At 49.5% G+C, this 11,706-nt stretch overlaps 1 protein-coding gene across 5 annotated transcripts in view; it reads left to right on the top strand.

The window, feature by feature from the left end:
- Nucleotides 1–38: 38 nt before the first annotated feature.
- TTC21A (tetratricopeptide repeat domain 21A) overlaps nt 39–11,706 on the top strand; it is a 39,980-nt gene continuing 28,312 nt past the window's right edge. For 4 of the 5 annotated variants that reach the window (XR_005722024.1, XM_040246198.1, XM_040246199.1 and 1 more), the window contains exons 1-6: nt 39–184; nt 1,570–1,699; nt 2,487–2,597; nt 3,242–3,408; nt 5,080–5,202; nt 8,682–8,839. Coding sequence is in view for 4 of the 5 variants with exons in the window: in XM_040246198.1 (XP_040102132.1) it covers nt 158–184; nt 1,570–1,699; nt 2,487–2,597; nt 3,242–3,408; nt 5,080–5,202; nt 8,682–8,839 (716 nt within the window). In the remaining variant the exon portion in view is untranslated. Of the gene's footprint in view, nt 185–1,474; nt 1,700–2,486; nt 2,598–3,241; nt 3,409–5,079; nt 5,203–8,681; nt 8,840–11,706 lie in introns of all 5 variants that reach the window. The other variant, XM_040246200.1, reaches the window with a different exon arrangement.

Here is an 11,706-nt window from a genome sequence, read left to right as displayed (position 1 = left end):
ACTCTGACGCCCTTAGCGAGCAGCCAGCTGCTCCGTTTCTAAGGACGCGCAGGCCTCCGACTTCCGGCCGCGAGAGGCGTACCCAGGACCCTGACTTGAGAATCTGACTCCCGGCGGCACCACGAGACCCCGACTCTAGAGCCCCGGGCGTCCAAAGATGAGCAGCAATGACTCCTCCCTTATGGTGCGTGACCCGGGCACTGCTCCCTCCGGGACTCCTCCTCTGGCCCATCAGCCCCGCGACCTGCAGCTCCCCTGTTACTTCTCTGACCGCCACCCGGCTTTCGCTGCCCCCGGCCTCTTCAGACGGTCTTGGTGCCTTCTCGCCTCTCTTTCCGTGGCGAGCACGTCCTGTCTAGTGTTCTCTGTGTACCCTGAGCCCCTGGCCATCATCCCCACCCAGTCTTATCTCCGAGCTCCCCTAAACCAAAGCATAAAAATCCATCACCTTGCCATTTTCCGACTCCCACCCCCGGCTCCAACCGCCTGGGCCTCTTCTGTGTCTTTCACCCTAGTGGATGGCACCACCATTTGACCCCCCCAGCCGTTACTCTTCCCCATACCCATCTCCAGCTCCTGTCTATCTGCGGAAAATATCAGCTCCTTATTTTATCTCTTAGCCCAGTATCACCACCATCTCCCAGCTGGTTTCTCTTATTTCATCTCTCTTCAGCAGTCTCCTTACCTCCACCACCACCACCAGCAACTACCCCAACACACAGACACACACAGACACACACAGACACACACACACACACACACACACACACACACACACACACACACACACACACACAAACACACACACACACACACACACACACACACACACACACACACACACACACACACTATCCCATTCCAGCTGCTTCCTATTACCCTCAGGCGCGCACACACACACACACACACACACACACACACACACACAATCCCCATGCATAAAACCATTCCAGCTGCTTCCTATTACCCTCAGGATGATGTCTGGGCTCTTTCATATGGCCCACAAGGCTGTTTACAGTCCAACCGCATCTATCCCCAACCCCAGCACCCACAAACCTTAGGGGAAGTGAGACTTCACTTTGAAATCTCAGCCTCTCTTATTGCATGACGTTTGTCAAGCCACAGCCTCCATGGGCTTTGGTTTCCTTAATTGTGAAGAATATGGAGATAATAATGCATAAGATAATAGGCATAAAGCCCTTGATACCCTTCACCACAGGTGGTTAGCCCACAATAACTTGCAATTCTAACTATTGGTGTCGTGATCCTTATTACTGGTCCTCCTTCTTCCCCCTTCTTCCCTTCATAAGGCAAAACCTGAGCTGAATTTCTCATCAACTTTTGAACCAGAGTCTGTGGTTAATTCCAAAACAAGCCATGTCCCAACTCTTTCCTAAGGAAACGGTACAGAGCTGTTTCTGTAGCTGGGGAGGAACAAGATGAGGCCAGAATATTCTTTCTCTTCTCTTTACAGAACTGGAGGAGGAGCAGGGAATAGGGGAGGGAGAAGATCAGAACAGAAGCAGAAAGGGGCCCGAGACTATTGCGATTTTGCCTTCCTCCTCGCAGGCTGAGATAATTTACTACAGCAAAGAAAAGTACTTCCGCCACGTGCAGCAGGCCGCAGCTGTGGGCCTGGAAAAATTCAACAATGACCCAGTGCTGCAGTTCTTTAAAGCCTATGGAGCCCTCAGGGAAGGTGAGGACCCATCAGTGTTGCCTCCTGACCTTAGGCACTCACCCAGCACTAATGCACTGGCTCCACCTGGATGCCTACTTCTACCCCAGTCATGTTCCCCTAGAAACAGTCTTACACAGAGTGGCTAGATTTCCAGGTTAATTCACAGAAATCTGTGTAATCTATATCTAGTTGACTTGGGAGACCTGAGAGCTCACTCTCCCTGTTCTGCACCTCAGTTTCCCTGTCTATAAAATGAGTTGGGGAGGGGGGAGAAATGACCACAGGATTAATGAACCAACCCCAGGTTTGATTACTGAACCAACCTCAGGTAACGCAGGAAAAGGAGGAAGTGGTAGGTGTGGACACAGTCCTCTGTGGGACAGAAGCAGAGAGAGGAGTAGGGCCCCTGCAGTACCAATCCACTGACATTCAGAAGGTGGTCCTGGGCCGCCCACGGCCAATGTCAGTGGACATAGAAGGATAAATATCGTCATTGGCTCTGGGGTTATATTTTATAGCTAGCTGGGAATGCCCAGAGGTCCTTCATAACCGATACAGGGTATCCTTGCAAGTACTCACAGGAAGATCTCTCAGCTCCAAGTCCTCTATCCCCTGGCCACGCGGACCATGGTGCCAGTAGCGCTTTCAGGAAGCTTCAGTCTTCAGGGAACTTGGGCCATTAGGGACCTATGGACCAGTTAGTCCAAGCCTTGGGTCAGATCACACCAAGCCTTGAGTCAGCCCTGGGTCTGCCGTGGAGCCTCCTGCCCTCTGAGCATAATAACCATGTGGGCTCTCTTCACAGAGCACATCCAGGATGCCATCAGCAGCCTGGAAAGCATCCGGAGTCACCCAGACGTGTCCCTGTGCTCCATCATGGCCCTCATTTATGCTCATAAGTGCTGTGAAACCATTGGTGAGTGCAGGCATGCTCAGCCAAGCCTGGCCCAGTGGGGAAAAGAGAGCCCTGCTCCAGACAGTGCCCCTCTTGGGCGGCTGCAGGAAGGGTGTGCACCTGTGGCCTCAGATGCTATGAGGAGTGGCTGCCAGTGCCATCCCCACAGAGACCTCAGAGAAGACCCCATGCCCAAGCCCAGTTGAGTGGGAACCACAGGCAGAATGCCTGACAGTGGGAGGGGTCCTCCTTTCAGATCCCAAGAACTGGGGAGACACCCTGCTTGCCTTTGCCAAGATCTTGTCAAGAAAAACCAAGCCAAACTAAAAAATTTCTACCCCTAAATCTCCATCTCTTTAGGGTCAGGGAGAGATTCCACAAAACTATGTACAAACTATTTCCCCATCTGGAATGGACTATGGGCCTGAGGTGGGAGATTCCGGTTTGATCTGTCTGCCCAGAAAACTCCTGGGCACAGAGGAGAAAAGACACATCTCAACCAGCAAACCCAAGTCCAGGGCTGGGCCACTCCTGTGGCCTGGCATTGCTGGTTCCCAGGCCCAGGTCAGCTGCATGTGTTGTGGGAGACTCAGAATGTCCAGGGGAAGGACAAGACACACCTCCCCATCTTAACTTGCCCTCTTCCCCCTCTCACGAATTCCCAGACCGAGAAGCAATTCAGGAGCTTGAGAGCAGCCTGAAGGAAGTCCGCAAGACAGCCAGTGGGACTGCCCTGTACTATGCTGGCCTCTTCCTCTGGCTTATGGGCCGCCACGACAAGGCCAAGGAGTACATCGACCGCACGTTGAAGGTCTCTAGCAGCTCCAGAGAGGTACAGGCCCCTGGCATCGTGGGGGCAACAGCCAAAGAAAGCAGCATCCAAACACGTCATACGGAGTGGCTCTGACTCCCGTGGAGGGCACTAGGGCTGGGGGAGGGTCACACCCAGGCACCAACAAGGCCCATGCTGGCTCAGGGTTTAGCCAACTACAAACTGGACTTTGTCCATAGAGTCCAATCTGCAGATAGGTGTTTTATGGCCTGTGCTATATCGTTTCAAAATCTTGAATTAGTTGCTAGCATTTTGAAATCAGAAAATTTTTACCTAAAAGTCCCAGATTTCTTGGTTCTTTTGAAAAACTAGATGAGCTGGCTTCACTGGGCCTGTACTCCCTCCATGCAGAGATCTGCTCGGTGTCTCTGCTTGGCTCACACAGTAGATCTCACCTGTGGTGGTCTCATGGGCCGAAGGACTGTAGAATTGGAAGCCTCAGTCTAGGCCGTGCATCTCAGCAGGGCATATATCACCCCCAGCCCCCCAGTCAGTCAATCAGTTCAGTCGCAGACTCTTTGTGACCCCATGAACTGCAGCACGCCAGGCCTCCCTGTCCATCACCAACTCCCGGAGTTTACCCAAACTCATGTCCATTGAGTTGGTGATGCCATCCAACCATCTCATCCTCTGTTGTCCCCTTCTCCTCCAGTCCTCAATCTTTCCCAGCATCAGGATCTTTTCAAGGGGGCAAAAACTGGTTCTTGAAGGAGAGGGTGAAAAATCTCATTGATTGGATGTAAAACACAAATATACACACAGAACGTAAAATCAGTCAGTGTACACGTGATACTTAATTCTCTTGGAGGGGCAGAGAATGACTAAGTGGGAAACATCTAAAAAGGCTCCTTTGTTGTTGTTCCGTTGCTCAGTCGTGTCCGACTCTTTGCGACCCCATGGACTGTAGCCCACCAGGCTCCTCTATCCATGGGATTCTCCAGGCAGAAATACTGGAGTGGGTAGCCATTTCCTTCTCCAGGGGAAAAAGGCCCATTAGAAGGGCAATAATGGAAAAGAATTGAGAAACCTTCTCTAGGCCATGAGTGGTGCTTTGGGACAGGGTCTTCCAGGTGCCCCTCTGATCTTGCCTCCCAGGCCTGGCCTGCCACACCTGCCGGACAAGGTGGGGTAAAGGCTGGAGAGGAGCTGGCAAGGCCCATGAACTCAGAGTGGCCACCCGCCCACTCAGAAGGCATTCCCAGCTTTCCATCCAGGCCAAGCCCTTACGCTGGTCTAAGGAGTGGAGGCAGCAGGAGTGGTCCTGCCCTGGTCCTCTGACCCCAGTGTAAAGTAAACAGACAGGGCAAGAGAACCATGGGGGTTACAGTGAGAGCCTCACCCCAGCCTGCAGGGTCAAGGAAGGCCGCCTACGGGAGGGGCCTCCTCCACTGAGTTTTAAAGACTGGTGGTGGTTAACCAGGTGAAGGGCATATATCACCTGGTTATATCAACTGGTTTAGGGGGTGCATGCTGGGAAGGGCTTTCCAGGTGAAGGAACAGGAGGTAGGAAGGCCCGAGAGAGAGAGCAGGGCTGCCCTGGGATCTGGGAGCAGTGGTGCCTGGCAGGGCCTCGGAAAATGGAGTGACAAAGGGGGAAGTGGGGCGGGAGAGGCAGTCGAATGGAGGCGATGCAGGAGCGAGGACTTGTCTTTCCCCTTGTTCTTATGCCAGGGCTATGTGCTCAGAGGCTGGGTGGACCTCAGCTCAGACAAACCCCACACGGTGAAGAAGTCCATCAAGTACCTGGAGCATGGCATTCAGGACACCAAAGACGTCCTGGGGCTGATGGGAAAGGTAGGCAGTGGGGAGGCGCGGGGTGGGAGTGTCCCCAGCCAGGGGCCGCCGTCTCTAGGGCCCCACCTGGTGGATGAAGAGCAGAGTCCCGGAGAGGGCCGGGGCCACAGAGCAGCGCTGGGCCTGCCCCAGTCCTTCCTGTCTGAGTTTCTGTCTGTCTCCTGCCTAAGATCTCAGGACTTATGCTCCCTGGGCTCTGGTGGGCTTTTTTTCTCTCTATCCCTTTTGTTTTCACCCACTGTCCCTTTTCTCTACCTTTTCCTTTCTCATCTCACCTGTTAAACTCACTCACTTGGTCATAAGAGAAAGAAGGTATGTGTTTTGTATTTTCTGATCTTAAATTGTTGCCTTTTTCTGATGTGACCCTCGCTGAATCAATCTATGAGAGAAAAAATCATCCTCTTACCTGCTTCTGTTTGTATATACCTATCGTATAAAATGAATGTTTGCACGCATGCTCAGTCGTGTCCAACTCTTGCAACCCCATGGACTGTAGTCCGCCAGGCTCCTCTCTCCATGGAATTTCCCAGGCAAGAATACTGAAGCAGGTTGCCATTTCCTCCTGCAGGGGACCTTCCCAGCCCAGGGATCAAACCCACATCTCTGGTGTCTTCTGCATTGACAGACAGATTTTTTTTTTTTTTTTTTTACCACTAGTGCCACCTGAAATGAATGCGTGCTCATTGAAAAACCAGAAGTCTAAAAAAGTCAAAATGGCCTCCTTTTAGACCTGCCACCCCCAAACAACCCATGGCAATATTATAGGGCCATGTCTCCTCGTCTCTCTGCTGCGCGTTATTTCAGGGTGTACCTTCAGTGGTTCGCTGGGGAGCAGAAGCCATGAGGTTATCACACAGGAGGATTATCAGGCTGTGCCCTCGGGACCGACATGTGTAGGGGAAGTGAAAGAAGTAGGAGGGAGAGCTTGGACTGTGCAGCAGCCCTAGTGGCGGCCTCAGCCAGCTCTGCTTGGAACTGTGGAGCTGGGGTGGCCCTGCCCTGACCCCCTCCCTGATAAGATGTTGGCTGTAGGCTGCCCCTCGGGGATGGGGGCAACCTGGTACCTGCGGGCTCCCTGAAGCCACAGGGGAGCCCAGGAGGGAGGCTCCTCCAAGAGATATCAACAGCCACCCCCACCCCCTGGTCCTGAAGGAGGTCACACACAGCACCTGCTTCAGGACAGCAGACAGGGGGATTTCATATGGTTATTATCATAGGGCACCTTACCATTTGGTCTCTTCATGTAGGGTTGTGTCATAAGCACGTGTCATTTTGACATAAAGTCAGGCCACTACTGCGTGGACCTAATATAATTTGCCAAATTTGCCTCCTAGTGTTTGTATATTAAGGTTGTTTTTAGTTGTACGTGTAGAAAGAAAGCTTCAGTGAACACGTCTATACATAAATTTTTGTTTAGAATACTCCTCTTCTTGTTTTTAGTAAGTCTCTTAATGGAAGGTTGCTGTAGGCCAAAGCCAGCCTTTTGGAGTCCAATTTCAAGCCTTTGGGAAGCATTGCCCTCTGCCCCTTCAGGCATGTGTCATGACTTGCCCAGGAGAGCTAGTGGCTGGCTGCCTGCAGAGACTGTGACCCCAGCCTGGTGAGCCTTGACAGAGGAAAAGTCCCACAGACTTGATATGTGGGAAGAGGGTTACCTGCAAACTGTTGCCGACTCGCGGCGGCTGCACCGGCCGCAGTGAGCAGTTTTCAGCAGTGAATTTTAGGAAAGTGAATGGGAAACGATGGGCCTTATGTGGAAATTGAAAGTGCTGAACCTCCCCACTAGGGGGTGCCATCCCATGACTTTGTCCCAGGCCTGCAGGGGCTCAGCTATCTCAGCTATATCTCCTGTAGTCCCTGCCTTGTTCAGTTGCTCAGTCGTGTCCAACTCTTTGCGATCCCATGGATTGCAGCATGCCAGACTTCCCTGTCCTTCACCATCTCTCAGAGCTTGCTCAAACTCATGTCTGCTGAATTGGTGATTCCATCCAACCATCTCATCCTCTGTTGTTCCTTTCTCCTCCTGCCTTCAATTTTTCCCAGCATCTGGGAAATGAGTCAGCTCATTTGCATCACGTGGCCAAAGTATTGGAGCTTCAGCTTCAGCATCAGTCCTTACAATGAATATTCAGGATTGATTTCCTTTAGGATTGACTGGTTTGATCTCCTTACAGTCCAAAGGACTCTCAAAGAGTCTTACCCAACACCACAGTTTGAAAGCATCAGTTCTTCGGCGCTCAGCCTTCTTTATGGCCCAACTCTCACATCCACACATGACTACTGGAAAAACCATACCTTTGATGAGATGGATCTTTGTTGGCAAAGTAATGTCTCTGCTTGTTAATATGCTGTCTAGATTTGTCATAGCTTTTCTTCCAAGGAACAAGCATCTTTTCATTTTGTGGCTGCAGTCACCATCTTCTGGAGCCCAAGAAAATTAAGTCTGTCACTGTTTCCATTGTTTCCCCATCTATTTGGCATGAAGTGATGGGACCGGATGCCATGATCTTGGTTTTTTGTATGTTGAGTTTTAAGCCAGCTTTTTCACTCTCCTCTTTCACCTTCATCAAGAGGCTCTTTAATTCCTCTTCGCTTTCTGCTATAAGGGTGGTGTCATCTGCATATCTGAGGTTATTGATATTTCTCCCAATTGATATTTCTGGCAATCTTGATTCCAACTTGTGCTTCATCCAGCCCAACATTTCTCATGATGTACTCTGCATATAAGTTAAGCAAGCAGGGTGACAATATACAGCCTTAACGTACTCCTTTCCCAATTTGGAACCAGTCTGTTGTTTCATGTCTGGTTCTAACTGTTGCTTCTTGACCTACATACAGGTTTCACAGGAGGAAGGTAAGGTGGTCTGGTATTCCCATCTCTTGAAGAATTGTCCATAGTTTGTTGTGATCCACATAGTCAAAGGCTTTAGCATAGTCAATGAAGCAGAAGTAGATGTTTTTCTGGAATTCTCTAGCTTCTTCTATGAACCAATGGATGTTGGCAGTTTGATCTCTGGTTCCTCTGCCTTTTCTAAATCCAGCTTGTGCAACTGGAAGTTCTCAGTTCCCATACTATTGAAACCTAGTTTGCAGGATTTTGAGCATTACTTTGCTAGCATGTGAAATGAGTGCAATTGTACAGTGGTTTGAACATTCTTTGGCATTGCTCTTCTTTGGAATTGAAATGTAAACTGACCTTTTCAAGTCGTGTGGCCACTGCTGAGTTTTCCAAATTTGCTGGCATATTGAGTGCAGCACTTTAACAGCATCTTTTAGGATTTGAAATAACTCAGCTGGAATTCCATTCCCCTGCCTTGCCTGTCAGAAAACCCCAAGACTGCTGTGGACCCGATTTGTCACTCTGAATGATGGCTCCTGCACACGTGCCAGGCTCTGCTCCTGTCTTGGTGGGGACACTGACGCCCACCGCTCATTTTTGGTGGGCACTGATGAAGGCTCTTCTGTTTGGCTTCCAACAGGTGATGTACTTCATGATGCTGCAGAACTACTCGGGGGCCCTTGAGGTGGTGAGCCAGATCACCGTCACCTGCGGGAGCTTCCTGCCTGCTTTGGTCCTAAAGATGCAGCTGTTCCTGGCTCGGCAGGACTGGGAGCAGACGGTAGAAATGGGACACAGGTGAGGGGGGGCTGACCTGATGCTTCCTTCCTTTGCCGCTTCAGGCCAGTTCAGTTCAGTTGCTCAGTCGTGTCTGACTCTTTGCGACCTCATGAACCACAGCACGCCAGGCCTCCCTGTCCATCACCAACTCCCAGAGTCCACCCAAACCCATGTCCATTGAGTCAATGATGCCTTCCAACCACCTCATCCTCTGTCATCCCCTTCTCCTCCCACCTTCAATCCCTCCCAGCATCAGGGTCTTTTCAAATGAATCAGCTCTTCGCATCAGGTGCCCAAAGTATTGGAGTTTCAGCTTCAGCATCAGTCCTTCCAATGAATATTCAGGACTGATCTCCTTTAGGATGGACTGGTTGGATCTCCTTGCAGTCCAGGGGACTCTCAAGAGTCTTCAACACCACAGTTCAAAAGCATCAATTCTTCTGCGCTCAGCTTTCTTTATAGTCCAACTCTCACATCCATACATGACTACTGGAAAAACCATAGCCTTGACTAGACTTCCTTTGCCAGTGGAGGGGACTGATTGGTCCCCTCTTACACAGTGGCAGGATGGGAGATACTGTGTGTTTGATGGAACAAGCCATAAAAGTCAGCATTGTCAGTGGGAGTTATAAATAGTGATATGGTCACATTGGGGGTTGGGGAGCAGAGGGAGGTTGGACGTGAACTAGGCACTCACCTGTCATAGCAGGAAGCCCGCAGTGGAGGCCTATGGTGGGAAGATCAAGAAACAGGCCTCTTGGGACTTCCCTGGTGGTCCCCTGGTTAAGACTTTGCCTTTCAGTGCAGGGTGTACAGGTTCGATCCCTGGTCAGGGAACTAGATTCCACATGCCTTGTGGCCAAGAAACCAAAAAACATGGAACAGATCAGTCCTGTAGCAGATTCAATAAAGACATTAAAAACGGTCTACATCCAAAAAAAAAAAAATCTTTAAAAAAAAGTTGGAAAAGAAATAGCCCTATCAAGTGATCTAAGCATAGTGTTTAGGAGAGAGAACTACCAAAGGAACCGAAGGCAACAAGAGTTAGAGGTAAACAGCAGTTGTGTCTGAGGAGTAGGCGGGGAGGGAAGAATAAAGGCAGAAAGGGACTGTTGCAGTATGGAATTTTAAAACCTGTGGGTGACAGAGGCCTTTGCCTGAGAGAAGGCTTTAGTAGCAAGCTGAGTGCACCAGGAAGACAGCAGAGGGAGGATTCGGGAGTTACGGAGACTTGCGGAAGCCCAGTTCCGAGGAGAGGGTGATCCTGAAGCACTTCCACTGTGAACAGAGATAAAGATGGCTTCAGGGGAGGGATGTTTGAAGGAGGGTTTTCAAAAATGGAATTTTCTAGATAACTGAAGCTTATCTCTTTAAACTCTACCGCTTTAACCATTTTTATCACAGTCATCATAAAACATAGAGTACTAATTTTCTTCCTAAAAAGAGTTCATGGACTGTTTTTCCCTGAGTGATCATGAGTCACCAGTACAGTTCAGTTTAATTCAGTCGCCCAGTCGTGTCTGACTCTTTGCCACCCCATGGACTGCAGCACGCCAGGCCTCCCTGTCCATCTCCAACTCCCAGAGCCTGCTCAAACCCATGTCCATCGAGTTGGTGATGCCATCCAACCATCTCATCCTCTGTCGTCCCCTTCTCCTCCTCCTTTCAATCTTTCCCAGCATCAGGGTCTTTTCAAATGAGTTAGCTCTTTGCATCAGGTGGCCAAAGTATTGGGAGTTTCAGCTTCAGCATCAGTCCTTCTAATGAACATTCAGGACTGATTTCCTTTAGGATGGACTGGTTTGATCTCCTTGCAGTCCAGATTATGTGTGTGTGTGAGGGGGTGGAATACAAACATACCTCTTCCTTCCCTATGGAAGGATGCTAACTGGAATCGGAGTCTCACACAGAGGCCCTGGTAGGAAACTGGAAGTGATTCTGGCCTGTGCCAGGCCTGGGCGGGCCCTCCGCGGCCTCTCTCACAGCTGGCTGGTGTCCTGGGCAGGAACTCCTGGATCAAGAGCTTGCTTTGGAGGCTCCACCTTGGGCCCCCAGGATACCTGGAAGCCCGTGTGTTTCATTAGTTTCATGTAGTTGATAGTGTCAACATTAGAATGAATTACAGAGTTCTAACCCCTAGAGCACCAGGGCAGTCCCGCCCCTATTGCTCTTTACATTTCTGCTCTCTGTAGATGTTTTTCTCTTTCCAGCCCTAATATTATTCATTTTTTCCTTCTCTTTTAGTTCTCTCCACCAACGTTAAAATAATTTGTTTCTTCCATTAGTCTTGTTAAACAACCAGCTTTGAGTTTTGTTGATGCTATGATATCCTTGTTTTCTAATTGACTAATTCTGCTGTTTATTATTTCCTGCTAACTACCTTCTGTGGAGGTACTCTGTTGTTATTGTCTAACTCTTGAGTTGAATGCCTGGCCATTCTAAATCTTCTTGTAGAAGATAAGCATTTAAGTCTATAGACGTCCCTTGAGGTACCATTTAACAGTGTCTACACATCTGGATATTTCAGTAGTATCTTCATCATTTGGTTCTGCGATATTTCAGTAGTATCTTCATCATTTGGTTCTGCGACTTCTCTAACATTGGTTCTGATTCATTTTTAGTCCATACGTCATTTTAAAAGTTTTTTTTTTAATTTCTAAATTATGAAATTCACAGTGCCTTCAAAATCATCATAAATGCCTAGAACTCTTTGAATGTTGACTCTGCCTAGTTGTGTTGAGAGTTGATATGTCAGTTAGAATAATTGTTAAGCAGAAGGACCATTGCCTAATCCGGCTGAAAAAATGAAGTTTCCTATAAAGAAACAAAATATTGAAAATTCCAGGGAATTCTTCAGGGAATTCCCTGGTGGCTCAGTGGTAAAG

Source organism: Oryx dammah, unplaced genomic scaffold (genome assembly GCF_014754425.2).
Source record: "Oryx dammah isolate SB20612 unplaced genomic scaffold, SCBI_Odam_1.1 HiC_scaffold_9, whole genome shotgun sequence".
NCBI lineage: Eukaryota > Metazoa > Chordata > Mammalia > Artiodactyla > Bovidae > Oryx > Oryx dammah.
The sequence above is the reverse complement of the archived record's forward strand: the minus strand, read 5'-3'. Positions and strand labels throughout refer to the sequence as shown.